Here is a 16,559-nt window from a genome sequence, read left to right as displayed (position 1 = left end):
GAGACTATCCACTTGTTGACGGAGATTTTTAGGGAAGAAGGGTTTCCCATGAAATTGATAACTGATAATGGGACTCAGTTGACTTCAGATGAAATGGCAAAATTCTTGTGTGCTTGTGGCATTGTTCATAGTAGGACATCCTTGTACAACCCACCGGAGAACGGAATGGTTGAGAGGGCGAACTGCATGGTAAAGGGTGCAATACAAATGGCTCTTACCACTGGTGGTGCAGTGAAATGCATGGTAGATGAACTGGTCTGGGCATATCGCACGACGGAAAATTATTAGTCAGGAATGATTCCGTTTACTGTTATGAGGGGACGCACTGTGGGTACAAAGTTAATTCCAACCTGGATGAAGGAGTGCATTGGATTGGGGAATCCTGGTGGTGAGAAACAGGCTGTGGAAGTGGTACATCAGGACTCACGTAAAATAAGGGCGTATGATTGGGTCAAGGTGAAACCTGGACGAATTAGTGGTGGTTTGACAAAGTTTAGAGGGCCTTTCAAAGTTAAATCTGTCCATGATAGTTATGTAACTTTGAGTAATGGAGAAAATTGCAATCTAAGGAGGGTGGCTCTTTACAAAAAAAACCTTATTGAAAATTAGAACGAAGTGGTTGTAAGGGGAAAGGATGTGGTTGATGTCAGTTCAGATGGGAGGAGTTTGGCAAGAAGAGTTAGGAAACCGCCTTCTTACTTACAAGATTATTATTGTGATGATTCTTAGCTGTGTTCTGTATTTTTTTAATTAATTCTCTTTTCGCAACAAGTGAAGGAAAGAGGATATGTTGTATCTTGTTTTACTTGTATTTTATATCCTTTGCTCTGTCCCTTTAACATCTGCATTCCTTTTAGGTCCTTCATTGCTGATGTGTTCTTTTTCTGTGCTTGGTGTGGCAGTTAGCTGCTAACCTGGAGAGGGACACCAGCTGGTTTCTGTAGCTCATGAATACATATATCATATTCCTTTGATAACTCTTTAGTCAATGTTGTATCTTTCCCCTAGATCAGACCTGTGGAATAAAACGTCTGCTAAATTGGAGAAAGGATCAGACTGCAGCATTTACAGAGCTTTCTGGGTTTCAGATTCCATGAGACTGACTTTTGTTTTGATGCTGATCCGGTTTATTTATTTTTGAAATGTCCACCACACAAACCAGAATGCAAAGAAAAAACTGAAGCAGAGGAGCTGCAAGCACTTGAGATTAGGGTGTAGCTACTGATGCAGTTGCACTGGGACCCGGTAGTGCGATGGGCCCTCTTCATTGTTTTAACAGCAATTCTGGGACAGAGGACACATTTTCTTGCTGGTATTAGGGCACAAAATGGCCTTTCTATGGCAGTGTGTTTTTGCATTTTGTAAATTAGGGAAACAGTGGCCCGGTCTGCACAGGGCATGTTCTGGATGCCGTTTATAAAATTCTCCCTCTATTCTTGGAGCATTGTTAAAGATCCGTCAGTCACTACTGATGCAGCACAGGCATATCAAAGGCTGCAATATAGACATTGTTCTCTCCCAACAATTGAATTAACTCCATCAGAGTCAGAAAGCCAGTGAAGTACATAATTCCTCAGTTGCAGTCTGACCTTTAAGTATATTTCAATCGTGCCTTCTAATATCAACTTGTTGAGCCATTGAGGTGTTCGATAACTTAAGAAAATGGCATAAATGCAGTAGGTATATCCGAATGCGCTGTCCGCACAGCATGAGGGGAGTGTACAACTTGCACTTGGTGAAAAGTTTGAAATAAATTCACTTCTTAATAAATTCTTCTCAATTAACTGAGTTGTAACATTTTCTTTGATTGCATCATTCGTTATTCATGCACAACAGTGATACGCCCGTCCGCGCCTGGACCACGCCCAGCGCCAGACCCCCTGCCCCTCGCGCTACCCAGCCCTCCCGCATTACATACGATGCCGCCACCCTCCTAGCCCTTAACCCCGGTCGCGCTCCCAACTGCGTCCAAGCCGCTCCTGGTCGCACCCATGGACCTTTCTCCTGCTACTCCTGCAAATTCATTGGCACCGACAACATCTCCGCTACAACCCCACCACAGATACCCGACCCCAACCACCTACATTGCATCCTTCTCAACACCCGATCAGTCCACAGGCACGCCATCGACCTATGGAACCTACTAGACACCATTTCTCCGGACATCGCCTTCCTTACGGAAACATGGATGAATGCTTCCTCAGCACCAGACATCACCATCGCCATCCCTGATGAATATAAGATCACACGCAAGGACCGCACCAGCCACACAGGAGGAGGAATCGCTATCGTCCATAAGAAATCTATCCGCATCTCAACCAGCTCTGACGCCAACCTCGCCAACTCCGAACACCTTCACTTCCAGATCCACATCGACCCCAAGACCACACTCAGAGGCACCCTCCTCTACAGACCACCAGGACCCCGCGCAAAATTCAGTGAAGACGTCACGGACTTCATCACTCCTCACGCGCTCCCCTCCAAAGACTACATCCTTCTGGGAGACCTCAACTTTCACCTCGATAAGATCAACGACCGCAACACCGCCACCCTCGTGGACAACCTCACCAACCTCGGACTTAAACAACTGGTCACTTCCCCCACCCACATCGCAGGCCACACACTCGACCCCATCTTCACCTCCAGCAACCATGTCTCCTTCAGCCACACTACGGACCTCATCTGGACTGACCACAGATGCGTTCACCTCACCTACAACAAACCAAAACCCAGCATCCACCTCCAACCTACCTTGAAAAGGAACTGGAACAAAATCACCACGGACCAAATCTCCGCATCGCTCCTTCAACACACCCCAGCCCCCTCCTCCAACGCTAACGAAGCCGCCGCTAACCTCACCCTATGGTTATCCAACACCGCTGACACCTTAGCACCTCTGAAAAAACGTCAAAACAAACCTGGCAGCAAGAAGGACTCATGGTTCAACGATCTCAAGAAGTCCAAGAAACTCTGCCGCTCCCTTGAAAAGGCCTGGAAAAAAGACCCAACCACCAGCACCAAGGACGCCTTCAAAAACGCCACCCGCACTCACCACCAACTAATCCGAAAAGCCAAGAAAGCAGCACTCAAGGATCGACTCGACAACAACGCTCACAACAGCAAGGAACTTTTCAACATCGTCAAGGAATTTTCCAATCCCTCGGCCAACTCCAACGACATCACCCCCTCTCAAACCCTCTGCGACTCCCTAGCCTCTTTTTTCCACAACAAGATTGCAGACATCCACAACAGCTTTGACAACCAACCCGGAAACCAACCCACCCTGCCGTCTGCTGTCCATCCTCCCCCCGTGAACACCCTTAACGACTGGAAGCCAATCTCCACTGAGGACACCATCCGCCTGATGAACTCCATCCACTCAGGATCCCCCACAGACCCATGTCCTCACCACATCTTCAACAAAGCAGACTCCGTCATAGCACCGCACCTCCGAGACGTCATCAACTGCTCCTTCAACTCCGCTACCTTCCCTGAAGACTGGAAACACGCTGAACTCACCGCACTTCTGAAAAAACCAACAGCGGACCCCACCGAACTCAAAAATTACCGCCCCATCTCGCTTCTTCCATTCCCGGCCAAAGTCATCGAGAAAGCCGTCAACTACCAGCTCGCCGACTTCCTCTAAGCCAACAAATCCCTCGACCCCTCACAATCTGGCTTCCGAGCAAAACATAGTACTGAGACCGCCCTCATCGCAGCAACAGATGACATTCGAACTCTACTGGACAATGGAGACACAGTCGCCCTCATCCTCCTCGACCTCTCTGCAGCATTCGATACAGTCTGCCACAGCACCCTTCTACAACGCCTCAATAACATCGGAATCCAAGGAAAAGCACTGGAATGGATCACCTCGTTCCTCACCGGAAGAACCCAGAGAGTCCGCCTTCCTCCATTCAAGTCCGAGGCCTCTGAAGTCATCTGCGGCGTACCTCAAGGATCCTCACTCAGTCCCACCCTCTTAAACGTATACATGAGCCCCCTCGCCATCGCACGCCAACACAACCTCAACATCATCTCTTACGCGGACGACACTCAACTGATCCTTTCTCTCACCAATGACCCCGGCACCGCCAAAACTAACCTGCACGAAGGAATGAAAGAAGTCGCCGAATGGATGAAACAAAGCCGCCTGAAACTGAACTCAGACAAAACAGAAGTCCTCATCCTAGGCACATCCCCCTCTGCTTGGGACGACTCCTGGTGGCCGGAAGCCCTCGGAAAAGCACCCATCCTGACAGACCACGCACGGAACCTTGGCGTCATCCTGGATTCTTCACTCTCAATGAACAAACAAGTCAGCGCCGTATCCTCTTCCTGCTTCAACATTCTTCGCATGCTCAGAAAAACATTTCGCTGGATCCCCTCCGAAACAAGGAAAACAGTCACCCACGCTCTGGTCACGAGCCGACTGGACTACGGAAACACCCTCTACGCAGGTACCACCGCTAAACTCCAGAAGAAACTCCAACGAATCCAAAACGCCTCAGCCAGGCTCATATTAGACATCCCACGCAACGAACACATCTCTGGTCACCTTAAAGACCTCCACTGGCTACCCGTCAATAAGAGGATCACTTTCCGACTGCTCACCCACGCACACAAATCACTTTACGACATCGGACCAGATTGCCTCAACTCTCGACTGTCCTTCTACACCCCCTCCCGCCAACTACGTTCTTCCGACCAAGCCATCGCCACTGTACCTCGCATCAACAAGACCACCATGGGAGGCAGATCCTTTTCATACCTGGCTGCTAAAACATGGAACTCACTCCCCGCTTACCTCCGCCTCACCCAGAACCACCTAGCGTTCAGAAAGCAGCTTAAAACGTGGATATTTGACAAATAATCCTCCTCCTCTTCCTAAGCGCCTTGAAACCCTCTGGGTATGTAGTGCGCTATACAAATTTTATGACTTGACTTGACTTGACATATATTCATGTGCCCAATGCAGTTCGAGGAGTTGCCCTTCATCAGGGGCGTAATTCTGAAATATAGAAGAAACTAGTTCAGTACTATGAATGACAGACGTGCCATTAAACACAGCGTAATTACTGTTAGTGATAATCAAATCTGCTCTGGGGAGTAGATTATGATCTCGATATTGTTTATATAAGTCTGTATAGACGCTGATGTATTGTAACTTTATTGAATCTGACTATGCCCACATAAGAACACACTGACGGATGAATTGACTTATCCGATTTGTTATCTGATTTGTTCATAATTAAGTTCACCTTTTACCATGCACTTCTTATTTTAATTTTTTCACTAAGCTCGACGGATATCTCCTGCATGTCGACTTTCCATTCACTGTTACCAACATTCATTTGACATGAATGTTCCCCATTCTTTTTTGTTACACAGCGCTAACAGTAATTACGCTGTGTGTAATGGCAAGTCTGCCATTCATAGTACTGAATTCAAGTTTCTTCTATGTTTCAGAATTAAGCCAGTGACAAAGGGCAACAGCCCGAAATGCATTGGGCACATGAATATATGTATAACTAGCAGCCCGTCCCGACCTTGTCCGGGTATGAATTGCTGCCGGCCAGTAGTATATTGTTTTGTAGGATTTCGTTTTGATAGCATTTCTTATCTGTGACAGGCCTGTGAAACTCTCCGATTCACAGTGCACTGCTGATGCACTTAAGAGTGCGCGTTCAGTAGTGTGTGAACTCTAGTTTCCCTACTTTATTTTCCTTGCAATATTATATAGCGCGAACTCGACAACATGGCATGAGCACAATTTACATTACAGAAGAACACATTCATTTGTGGTAGGCACGGGGAGACAAAGCGATTTGTCTGGAATCACAGGATGTTGAGCTGATGCCGAGATTCGAACGTAGCTCCCCAGCTCTAAAGTTCGCAATTCTAGAACTTGTGGTGGGAGGTGTGTCTAAAAGTGTATGTCGGTGCTGGGCATCAATGAGAGAGACCTGTGCATTTTTCCAATCGGTGGTGAAAAAATATGAGTATGTTGCTGGAGATGTGGGCCGCAGTGCCACCAATGTACTTACGGGGGAGGGTAAACACCCATTATTCTGCAAATTTCTTTCCGCATACCATCACTCCGCATACTTTCATTACGAAAGTACCATGACAACGCAATGCCATTATAACGCGTGGCATTACATTTTATATGCTTTTACCACGCATACATTTACAACGAAATTAGTTGTAAATGCATGTATGATAAAAGCATGTTTTTTTTTTAAATATTTGGAAAAGGCAAGTATGGGTATAGGGGTATATGTTTTGGGGTGTTTGGGTATTTTAAGGGTTCAGATATAGTTTTGGGTTCTGGAGTACAGGGGTATTTTTAGGGTTCAGGGCTAGGTTTGGGTTTTGGGGTACAGGGGTATTTTTAGGGTTCAGGGGTAGGTTTGGGTTTTGGGGTACAGGGGTATTTTAAGGGTTCAGGGCTAGGTTTGGGTTTTGGGGTACAGGGGTATTTTAAGGGTTCAGGGCTAGGTTTGGGGTTTTGGGATACAGGGGTACTTTAGGGTTCTGGGCTAGGTTTGGGTTTTGAGGTACAGGGGTATTTTTAGGGTTCAGGGGTAGGTTTGGGTTTTGGGGTACAGGGGTATTTTAAGGGTTATGGCCTAGGTTTTGGTTTTGGGGTAGAGGGGTATTTATAGGGTTTAGGGATAGGTTTGGGGTACAGGGTATATTTATAGGGTTAAGATGGGTTAGTTTTTAAGGGTGTTGGGGTAAATTATAGAGTAAGGGTGGGTTATGATTATGGGGTGCAGGGGTATTTAAAGTAGGGGTGGACGGAATTGGCGCGAACTTGGTACAATAAATCCGCAATATTTCGTTCCGTCAGATTTCCAATTATTAAAACTGAAACCTCATATTCAAGGTAAAATAACAAGTATTTCTACATGCTAAAATGCATATAGTCATTTCACAAAAGTGAAATTAGCTTCCAGCAAGCAGTGAGAGAGGTGATGATTTTGAGATCAAGCCCCTGCAAACCATTATGGGACGAGATTAGCAGTGGGAAGTGAATATTATAGTATCCAAATAATTCTACAAAGAGCTGCAGTTCACCTCGTTCTCCCCAGTTGTCCCCAAGAGGCAAATGCAATAGCATTTAAAATATTACACATCAAGCTGCAGTTCACCTCGTGGTCCCAAGATGTCCCTGATGAGTAAAATTCAAAAACATTGAAACCCTTTCATGAATGCTAAAAATTATGCTAAGCTTATCCCATAATGCTTTGCAGGGCCTTTTAGTTGTATTTTTGCCCATAACTGTGCTTGGGGTGGTTCTAAGAGAATGGGACCACCACTGAATTACTATTTAAAGGGAGCAGGAATGTATAGAACCTGGGAAGAAAAAACAACACTCGTGACGGAATGCCCCCAGCAATTGTCACGCCCCCAGCACACACCCACAGCACAATGCAGACACCCCCACAAGGGACTACTTTGCTGCCACGGTTCTTTTACATTTTAAATGTATATGGTGGGCGTCTGCATAGCCTATGTCCTTCTGCTGCAACTGCCCTTTCCAACGCTGTATTGGGTGTTGTGATTGGTGCTGTGGTTCCCGAGTTTACCTGGCCAAAAGGTGCAAGTTCTCTCTTTATAATAGTAGTATAGATTACATTTATGTCAAGTGAAAATCACCGTTGCGCATGAATAACGAGCGATATAATCAAAGAAAATGTGTCAACTCAATAAAGTTAATTGAGAAGAATTTGTTAAGAAGTGAATAATTTATTTACAACTTTATCGAGTGCAAGTTGGAGATGCCCCTCATGCTCTGAGGGCAGCGCTTTCGGATACCGTCTCATCCTCATACTCAGAAGAATGAACCAATCTGCACCATCTACCTCTTTTAGAGTGATGTAAAATTTACACCCAGGAATGCTTTTATCTATCCAATTGCTGATCCATATAAATGCAGTAGTTGGCGTCTGTTTTTTACTATTTATTTTATTTTATTTTAGCGATTTCTAAAGCGCCTGGTGACCCAAGGGCATCCCCGCGCTATGTAACTTGAAATCCTATTGAGAGGGAAGGCGGCCGAAGGGTGTTATTTGGGAAACAGATGGGTCTTTAGTTTTTTGCGGAAAGCAAGGTAGTTGGATTCCAGTCTGAGGGCGCGAGGGAGTGCGTTCCAGCCCTTAGCCGCCTGAACGGAGAATTGTCGACCTCCTGTGCGGGCTTTTTTGAATCTGAGGATGCAGACTAGATTCTCATTTTGAGATCGTAGTGATCTGGTTGCTGTATAAGGTGTGATCATTTTACTGAGGATCGCTGGACCAGATCCGTTGTAGAGCTTGTGTGTTGTACACATTGCTTTAAAGTGCACCCTTTGGCGCACGGGGAGCCAATGCAGGGTTTTGAGGGCAGCATGAGGGGCATCTCCAACTTGCACTCGATGAAAAGTTGTAAATAAATTATTCACTTCTTAACAAATTCTTCTCAATTAACTTTATTGAGTTGACACATTTTCTTTCATTATATCGCTCGTTATTCATGCGCAACGGTGATTTTCACTTGACATAAACGTTCTGGGGGAAGGTGAGGACCCCCAAACTCACCCTAGCTCATTACGGTCTCTAAGGACAATCTAGTGTAGGTATTTATGTCACACATATTTGAACGTTCACCAGCCTACACTGGCTGTAGTGATTGATAAATGTCCTAACTGTTTTATTGCTCCCCCATGGACCGACCAGAGCCTTTACTGAGGAAATATTGGAAAAGCTGATAGTTGTCACACCTTTGGTGCCTACGATTTTTTTTCTTTTTGGTTTGATGAATTTGATGGAATTAGTGGGTAAAACAGAGCATGTGGTGGTGTGCATAATCATTAAGGGCTAGGGGGCAACAGGAGTTCGGGAGGACAAAGCATTCTGGGGGCGTGGGTATTAGGAAACACAAAAGAACATGGGGTAGCAAATGGACGAGCACACAACTTGAAGATGGGGAGAGAAGCGCGAGTGAAAAAGCCATGAAGGGGATAAGCACACAAGGACATCTTGGAAGAGGGTGGGGGAGATGAACAGGGGCAGCATAAGACTAATATAAACTAGCATGGCAGAAGGGAGAAGTACACGAGAGAGGCAACTATGAAAACACATGCACTCTGGAAGGATGTTTAAACAAAAAAAGTAGTCCATGAAAAGGGAGCAGTGGAAAGATGTAAAGATGTAATCCATCAATGATCCGGGGGAGGGTCAAACAAGAAGAGGAGGGAAATCACAAAGACAATAACAAATAAGATGCAAAGAAACAAGAGTGACAATGAAGTCAGCCAATGGTAAGCAATGGGCGGGCTCTAAGCCCGCTGAAAGTGAATAATAAATCTCACAAAAGATAGAACACAAGTTGCCTAGAAGACCAGACTTAGAAAGGCGTTGTTTAATGGCTGGTTGTAACTTGTACAGCAAGGCTATTAAGCACTTCTAATATTTCACACAACAAGGGTAAAAAAGGCAAGCTCCGATTGTTGAAGCACATTTGTCCTCTGCTACTCGTCTCCAATGGAACTCAAAATCTGAATTAATTTGGATACAACTTAGGCTGACTTCCTTTCCCCTCACCCATAAACTGAGAAAACATCCTGGAGGCGGAGAAGATACCTTTTTCTTGCACTATTGAATCTTCACTGAATAAAAAAAAGACTTGTACTTCTTATAAAGTCATAAAACATACAAGGAAAAAATATTGAGTCTGCCATTCAAATGTTCAATGTATCTGAGTGTTTTCCTCCACACCAACCCTTGCGATTAAGTACGGACTCTTATTCAGTAAGCTTGCAGCATTCTACTTTCCAGAGGTTCCACACAAAGGAAGAAGAAAAGATGAAGAAAAAAAATGAAACAAGCAGCAGATGCGTTCAATAGCCGTTTTCAGATTAATTTTAAAAATTGAGGATTTTAATACTCTTGAAGTTTGAGTAAGTGATCTGAAACGTCCATAGATAAATCTTAGCCTTGTTAGGTAAGTGCAAGTCAAGATTGTTGAGGTTAGTAATAATTCACTACTTTTATTGGGAACTTATAAAACAAGCATTTGCAATGAAGTGGTCTACCATTTACGTGAGTTTGCGCTATTGACATTGTAAGTGACAATGCCTTTTATTTATGTGTTGCTTTTAAAACCCATAAATAACAAGCATTTACAATGCAATGGTTTCGCCTTTGTTAAAGTTTGTGCTTTTGGTATTGCTTTTGACAAATGGTCTTTTCTAACTTCTTTGAATTATGTGTAAAACGTTGATGTGTTTTACTTTACACAGAAATATGGAGTGCCTCTCTGGAAAACACCCTCTCTGCACACGCCCTCTTTACACATGCCTTATCTTCACTTGCCCTCTCTACACACAGCCCTGTGCAGAGTGATCATATGGAGAGAGGCATGTGCATAGAGGCCGTGTGTTGAGAGGCTGTGTGCAGTGATAGCGCATGTTGAGAAGGCATATGCAAAGAAGAGTGGGGACGATACAGAGGTAGGGTAGGAAGGCGAAAATGCAAGGAGTGGGAGGTCAGAAAATAGTGGGAGAGCAAGAGAGAGGATATGTCTAATTCTGCGACCTTGGCCCTAAATTCATATATTGCTATAAGCAGCTGCTGCCCCAGATACGTGTAAGAAGACTCACTCGGGTAGACAATGTTACCCGTGAGACATTTTCCTCTCGAACACGAAAGAACCAGTGAGAAATTTCGCACAAGAGGAGTTTGCAAAAAATCCTATATTTTGAATAATATCAAGTTTGCATAGCTTGTGATTTTCGCAATTTTAGAAGCCATGAATATATCTCACAACACTTGTTCTGCGCTCTCAACTTTCCAGTGAATGCGATGTAAATCCACTCATTGCTGGTAGGAAATGCAAATTAAACTCCAGCTACTGCTAGTCACTAGTAAGGAACGCTCTACCTACCTCTTCCTTTCATTTGCTGCGGCCCATTCGCCCTGTGCCCGAACGCGCCCTGTCAATGATCGTCAGCTTTTCATTATGACATTAAATTGCAGATAAATGTTCCAGTTCGAGGGTGCTCTTGACTCATCAAAATCGTTAGCATTTTAAATTGATTGCTTTGCTAAGTAAGACGCTTTCATCTCTCACAAACCTAATAAGGGAGGCTGCTGACGGCTTATTTCTTTTGTTGGCATTTTAGAGGCAGCGCGCGAGAACAATTAAATCCTAACAAAGTGCACAGGATGTTCTTGTTGCAGAAACTGAGCTATTTCAAAGAAATATGCATGACAGAAATGTTCATACAAACAGAAGTTGTTGTTTAGCGAACACGACCAGTGACATCGGCAGTGCGGGGAATGTGTTGGCTAGCAGCCTCACATACATTATCTGACTTTGAAAGGGCATGGAGAATCTATACACAAAATTCAATTACAATTGTACTTCTGATCATGTCTCGTGATCCTCAGAATATAATCAAATAAAGTACTGCAACAATTAAGAAGATATGCTTTTCATCCAGATTCTGACGGTCTGGCCTTGTCTTTTTTTTTTTATTTGCTTTGCTAATTAAAATCCTGGTCTCAGCATAAAAGCTGCTTGAAGCAGAACTACGTTTTTATGTTGACTAAGTGGAACAGAGAACTCTTGATGTTACATTTCTCTTTGCTTGGTCATTACCGGTTCCCGTAATGTGCTGTCACGTTCTGGAGATTTTCGTGCGCGTGCCCGGTTCGTGTTACATTCATATGTCCTCAATTACTGAATATTTCAACTCGCGGAATGGGGATAAATGAAGGAGGCCGTCCAGCTGCACCGCATCAGTGTGCGCGATGCTGTGTCTTGCACAAAGAATGATGGCCTCTGGGCGCCGCAGAGTGCCTTTATTTTCTTGCAGCTATTCCTTTGCCAAGAGCATAGCCTAACAAAGAACAGCTGGTGTAAATGCTCGGAGTGGCGGACCTCCTGATTAACTGCTTCCTTCCCCGCATGGCATCGCAGTGGTGCGTCTGTGTGGCATGAGCATTGCAATGCGGAGTTACTGCGTGCACCGTCTCGTAAACAGAGACATCAGGCACTGCCCGTGCGGTTAGCAGCTTGGCAGGCCTCTGCAGAACGTCTCAGAAAAATAAGGACCCCGCTCAGGCTAATCTTAAAAGCAACATATGCTCTGATCTCTGCTCTGTCTCTGCCTGTGAAGTGGCGTGATCTGTAAAAACGGAACTAGGCCCGCACAGTGTAGTACAGACCAGCGTGTACAACCAAAGGAAGTCTTTTTGAGAAGCTGGTAAAATAACGAAGCGGAGATGCTCAAGACTCCCCACGGCCGCGCTAGGATTGGCCGGCCGGCTGAAGAAACCCCTGGGCGGGACGGGATACCAATATTTGTGAGGACACGGGGGGGGGGGGCGGGAGAGGACGAGGGGGGCGGGCGGGAGAGGACGAGGGGGGCGGGAAAGGACACGGACGTCGGGAGGGAGGAGGGAAACGTGGGGACGGCGGGAGGAGGGACACAAGGCAGGACAGCAGCAAGCACGGCCCGGCCGGACCAGACTCGGGGGCGTTCCCGGCGTCGCGTGACGTCGCCAAAGCCAAAGAATCTCGGGAACGCCCCCGTGTCTGGTCCGGCATTGATGGACAGGCCCCTCGTCCAATGGCTAGGCTCCATTTATGGAGCTAGCCAATGGGACGGGGGGTCGTGTTCCATAGTGCTTACTGTACACAATAGATTTCTCTGGAGGAGGAGCCTAACGGCTCCGCCCCCCAGCGAAACCTAAAAAGCATGGTCATTTACAATGCCAGTAGCTTAAACTCACACAAATGCGAGACCTATTGCATTGCAAATGTGTTTGCCACATGGGCTACAAACTGTTTTTAACAAGCGTTTGGAGAGCATGTCTTGCCTGCAACAGCAGGCCGGACAAAGCTATTTGAGAAAGTAGTGCTCGGAGACTGCAATTAAATCCTACAGACTAACAAATAAAGGGGGTGTTGCCATGGGAGGTTACAAAATGAAACCAGGTGGTACTAAGGAGGAACTACTAAGCCTATTGACCAATGAACAGCCGAAGTTTACATTGGACAATGACTTGCCAAAGAAAAATTTGGGCAGAGAGTGGGCAGAGCTTCAAGTCCCTACCTGATTACAGCATGCCTCGCCGAGCTGCGCATGCGCTGCCCAGGCTCGACCTAAAAAGGCCTTTCTGCAAGGCCCTGCACCGTGTACATTTTCACACAGTCCTAGCTAGAGGAGTGTCCAGCAGATGCCGAGTACCTTTGCCTACGTATTGTACTCTTCTGGCTAGGTGAGATCAAGAGGGGCCTAGATTAATAATCTAGGATACCCATGGCTGAAAGTACACAAAGTCAATACATGAAATCGAACTGAAATAAAAGACCATACACACATTTAGTAGAACATGACGCTGCTTAAGTTCCCACTTTCCCCGTCACAAGTAAAGCATCCCACATAAAGTTTCTTTTTCGATAAAATAAGTGTTAATAGCCATGGCGTTGGCCGAGGTCAAATTTTGACATGAAGGATCATACAATCTACCGGAAACAATATTTACATTGGTATTGCAGTGAGAGCATCTTGGGGTACTTTGCATTAGCACAGAGTTTTGGGGTCTGAATGACAACTGAGGCAGAAGCAGTGTTGAGATGGGAGTAATGGAGACATGAGATTTGAGGGTACCAGCGGCAGGTTTCTAAATGACACATTTATATTTTAAGGCACAGTCAGGTTAAGTGATTTGCCTACAATCACGGGATTGTTGGTCAAGTGCCGAAGCCTCTCTCAGGGTCCCAACATTAGCAATTTAACCACAAAATGATTGAGCTCCTTTAAGAGATAACAACTCTTCAGGTAAGGAACTCCTAGGTGACTGGCTCAGTGAATGAATTTCACCCTTGAGACGCATGTGAAGGACAATCAGAGACAGATTGTGCACACCCTTATTCTGCAGTGAAAATGTTCTGTTTTTTGGGGTCCTAAACTTTTTAGAACCACAACCCACTTTTTAAACGACAATGATTTGTGACACACCTAGCTTTAATGCACGGATGTATGACGTTACTCCGCATACCGTTACAACTACCTACCATTACAACGCGACCGTTACAACGCATACCATTACAACGCATAGCGCTTTGGGGTGCTGGATAGTGGTAAGTATAATTTACTATTCTAACTCCAGTCCCCGTGGACCCTAGGGAAGGTGTTGGATAGTAAATTATACTTATTCCCTATCCTAGAGCGCCCCCCAGCGCAATGCGTTGTAATGGTATGCGTTGTAAAAGTCACGTTGTAATGGTAGTGCGGAGTAAAAAATGCGTTGTAACAGGTGCATACCTTAATGCACACGAGGCCGGCGATTTTTTACTGTAAGTAAAGCATTGTGTGCCCTCTCAGTCATTCACAGACAGCCCATTTTCCATTGAAATGGTCACTAAAATCGCACAGACATCCAGTTTTACTGATAAAACTATACTGCACACAAACGTGTGGAAATTGGCTTTTAGTGATTTATAATGTGTGCATCATCAAGTGTCTTAAATTGTTTTGATCTTATTAAAATCTTTGCTTCCATCACACTTTAGAATTTTTAAAAAAATGTGCTTCATTTTTGCTTTACTAATTGTTGAATGTGTATAGTTAGTTTAGGGGTATTTACATGTTTTTATGTGTCGCACACTCTGTACCCTAACAATATTTGAAATTCTCTTCATTTTTTTTCTCTGGCTGCAAAGTGAGAGGAATTTGTAAACTGTGTTAAAAAAAAAAATCAGCAGCAGCGATTTGGGGAAGAAAAACCCAGATTTTTGACCTCTTGTCTTTGAAGCACAGCAAATGTGAAAATTAAATACTTACATACATAAGTTTAAATGAATCTTCATTTCTTGGACTTTCATGACCCACTAAAAATTGGCTCCCAACCGATGTGAAACACTAAACTATAATCTGGGATGCCTAGCAGAGGTACAGGAGACAAGAATCCATGATCCTATGTAAAGGTGTCCTATTCAGAGTAGTAAACTGCAAATGTATCATGTGTGGATATTCTAAAACCATAGAATAAATACAGCCCTGAAGGATATTTCAGAGGTCCATCACTCAAAACAGTAATAAGACATGATCAGCAGTGAACCATGGTGGAAGGTAAACTCTGAAATCGACCAGACAAATAAATTGCTCCTATTTTTATAAAACGAGGTTCTTATTCCAACTGAAATAAAAAAAACTGAATATTTTTAAAAACAAGATTTCCAGTCTCTGAAAGCACTGACTTGCCACAATTTATCAGTGAAATGTGGTTCCTGACCAGGATCCATCAACGATTACTCAACATGCATGAGTGGTGGCGGGTTAACAAGCCCATCTTTCCAAAACTGCTTTGGTGAAACTTTCCTCCATTCTAAAATGGAATCCGCATTCAGAGCCGAGCTTAGTCCATGGCCTAACCTGGGATGAATTTCATGATCTGCATATGGAGTATAAAATCAAGTGCATTAAACCTACGGTCACTGGCCTATTAAATCAGGTCAAAGTCTAATTAACCAAATTTTAGGCACAAGTTAAGGTTCAACAAACAACTTCTTTGTAGAATGGTTTGTTTCGTGTAAAACAGGCTCCAAAGTATAGATTGCCAAAATCCTGACCTCTCAAATATCTTGCTTCATATGTTAAGACCTGGATTTAATTCTCAATTCCAGTCAACCTCGTATTCCTCGCAGATTATAAATTAGACCATTTACTATTCTAATTTAAATCCAATATTTAGGAGAAAGTGCTCGATAGTCGAATAACGTTGAACTTTGTGCAAGTCAAAACAGTTGTAGGAAGCTCTTAGAATAAGGTCGAGTTTTGGATTCTGGTTTTGTAAAATGTTTCTGTAGTTTTTCACCTGCTGCAAGAAAACATAGGTGGTGCAACCCATAGATTTGTCTTCTCATCTAAACATTGATCAAAAAATAAACTGGTTACCTCCATAGTAAAATTTAGAAGTCATATTATATAGCAATACTGTATGCTAGCTTAATCTGATATGTATGCAAGACCTGTGAGATCCAAATTGTTACCCAAACTACAACCTCTCCACGCCCCCCCCCCCCCCCAAAGTAAAGATGCCAAAGATTACTCACTGGTCCCGGGAGTCAGTGTCGACACTTCCTGTTGTGGTGGAGTGTTTACTGAAACATTCCAGGGCGGTGGAAGTAGCCTTACCCAGGAGCCCGGGAGCGGCTTCTGGCAGGTGATCTCAATATCTTGTAAAAGAACGGGTTCCTGAGTCGCTGACCGCTGCAGGATTCTCACTTTGAGGTAAAAACTGTTCTCCTGTAAGAAGCAAAAGTATTAGAAAGCAGTCAATGAGAACTGCCTATCCAAAGTAGAAAGATAAAGATGAAAGTTCAGTGGCAATGAAGTACATTTTTCACAATTGAGAATCAGTCCTGTGACTGAGGCAGGTCGACAGACCCCAAGAGGCCAGAAGCCAGAGGATGGTAACGAGGTGCCACTGTGACAGGAGCAATCAGTTCTAGTCATGGTAACAGGAATTGTGATATTCTATGGCTGTGCTATTTCCGTT

The 16,559-nt window shown here is 44.5% G+C and overlaps 1 protein-coding gene across 1 annotated transcript in view; it reads right to left on the bottom strand.

Annotated features, from left to right (window-relative positions):
• LOC147734927 (zona pellucida sperm-binding protein 1-like) overlaps positions 1 to 16,559 on the bottom strand; it is a 111,750-nt gene that overhangs the window by 82,963 nt on the left and 12,228 nt on the right. The window contains exon 3 of the mRNA XM_086953688.1: positions 16,114 to 16,306. Coding sequence (XP_086809814.1) covers positions 16,114 to 16,306 — 193 coding nt within the window. The remainder of the gene's footprint in view (positions 1 to 16,113; positions 16,307 to 16,559) is intronic.

The sequence above is a fragment of the Lissotriton vulgaris genome, chromosome 1_2 (genome assembly GCF_964263255.1).
Source record: "Lissotriton vulgaris chromosome 1_2, aLisVul1.2, whole genome shotgun sequence".
NCBI classification, from domain to species: Eukaryota; Metazoa; Chordata; class Amphibia; order Caudata; family Salamandridae; genus Lissotriton; species Lissotriton vulgaris.
This window is presented reverse-complemented; position numbering and strand designations above follow the sequence as displayed.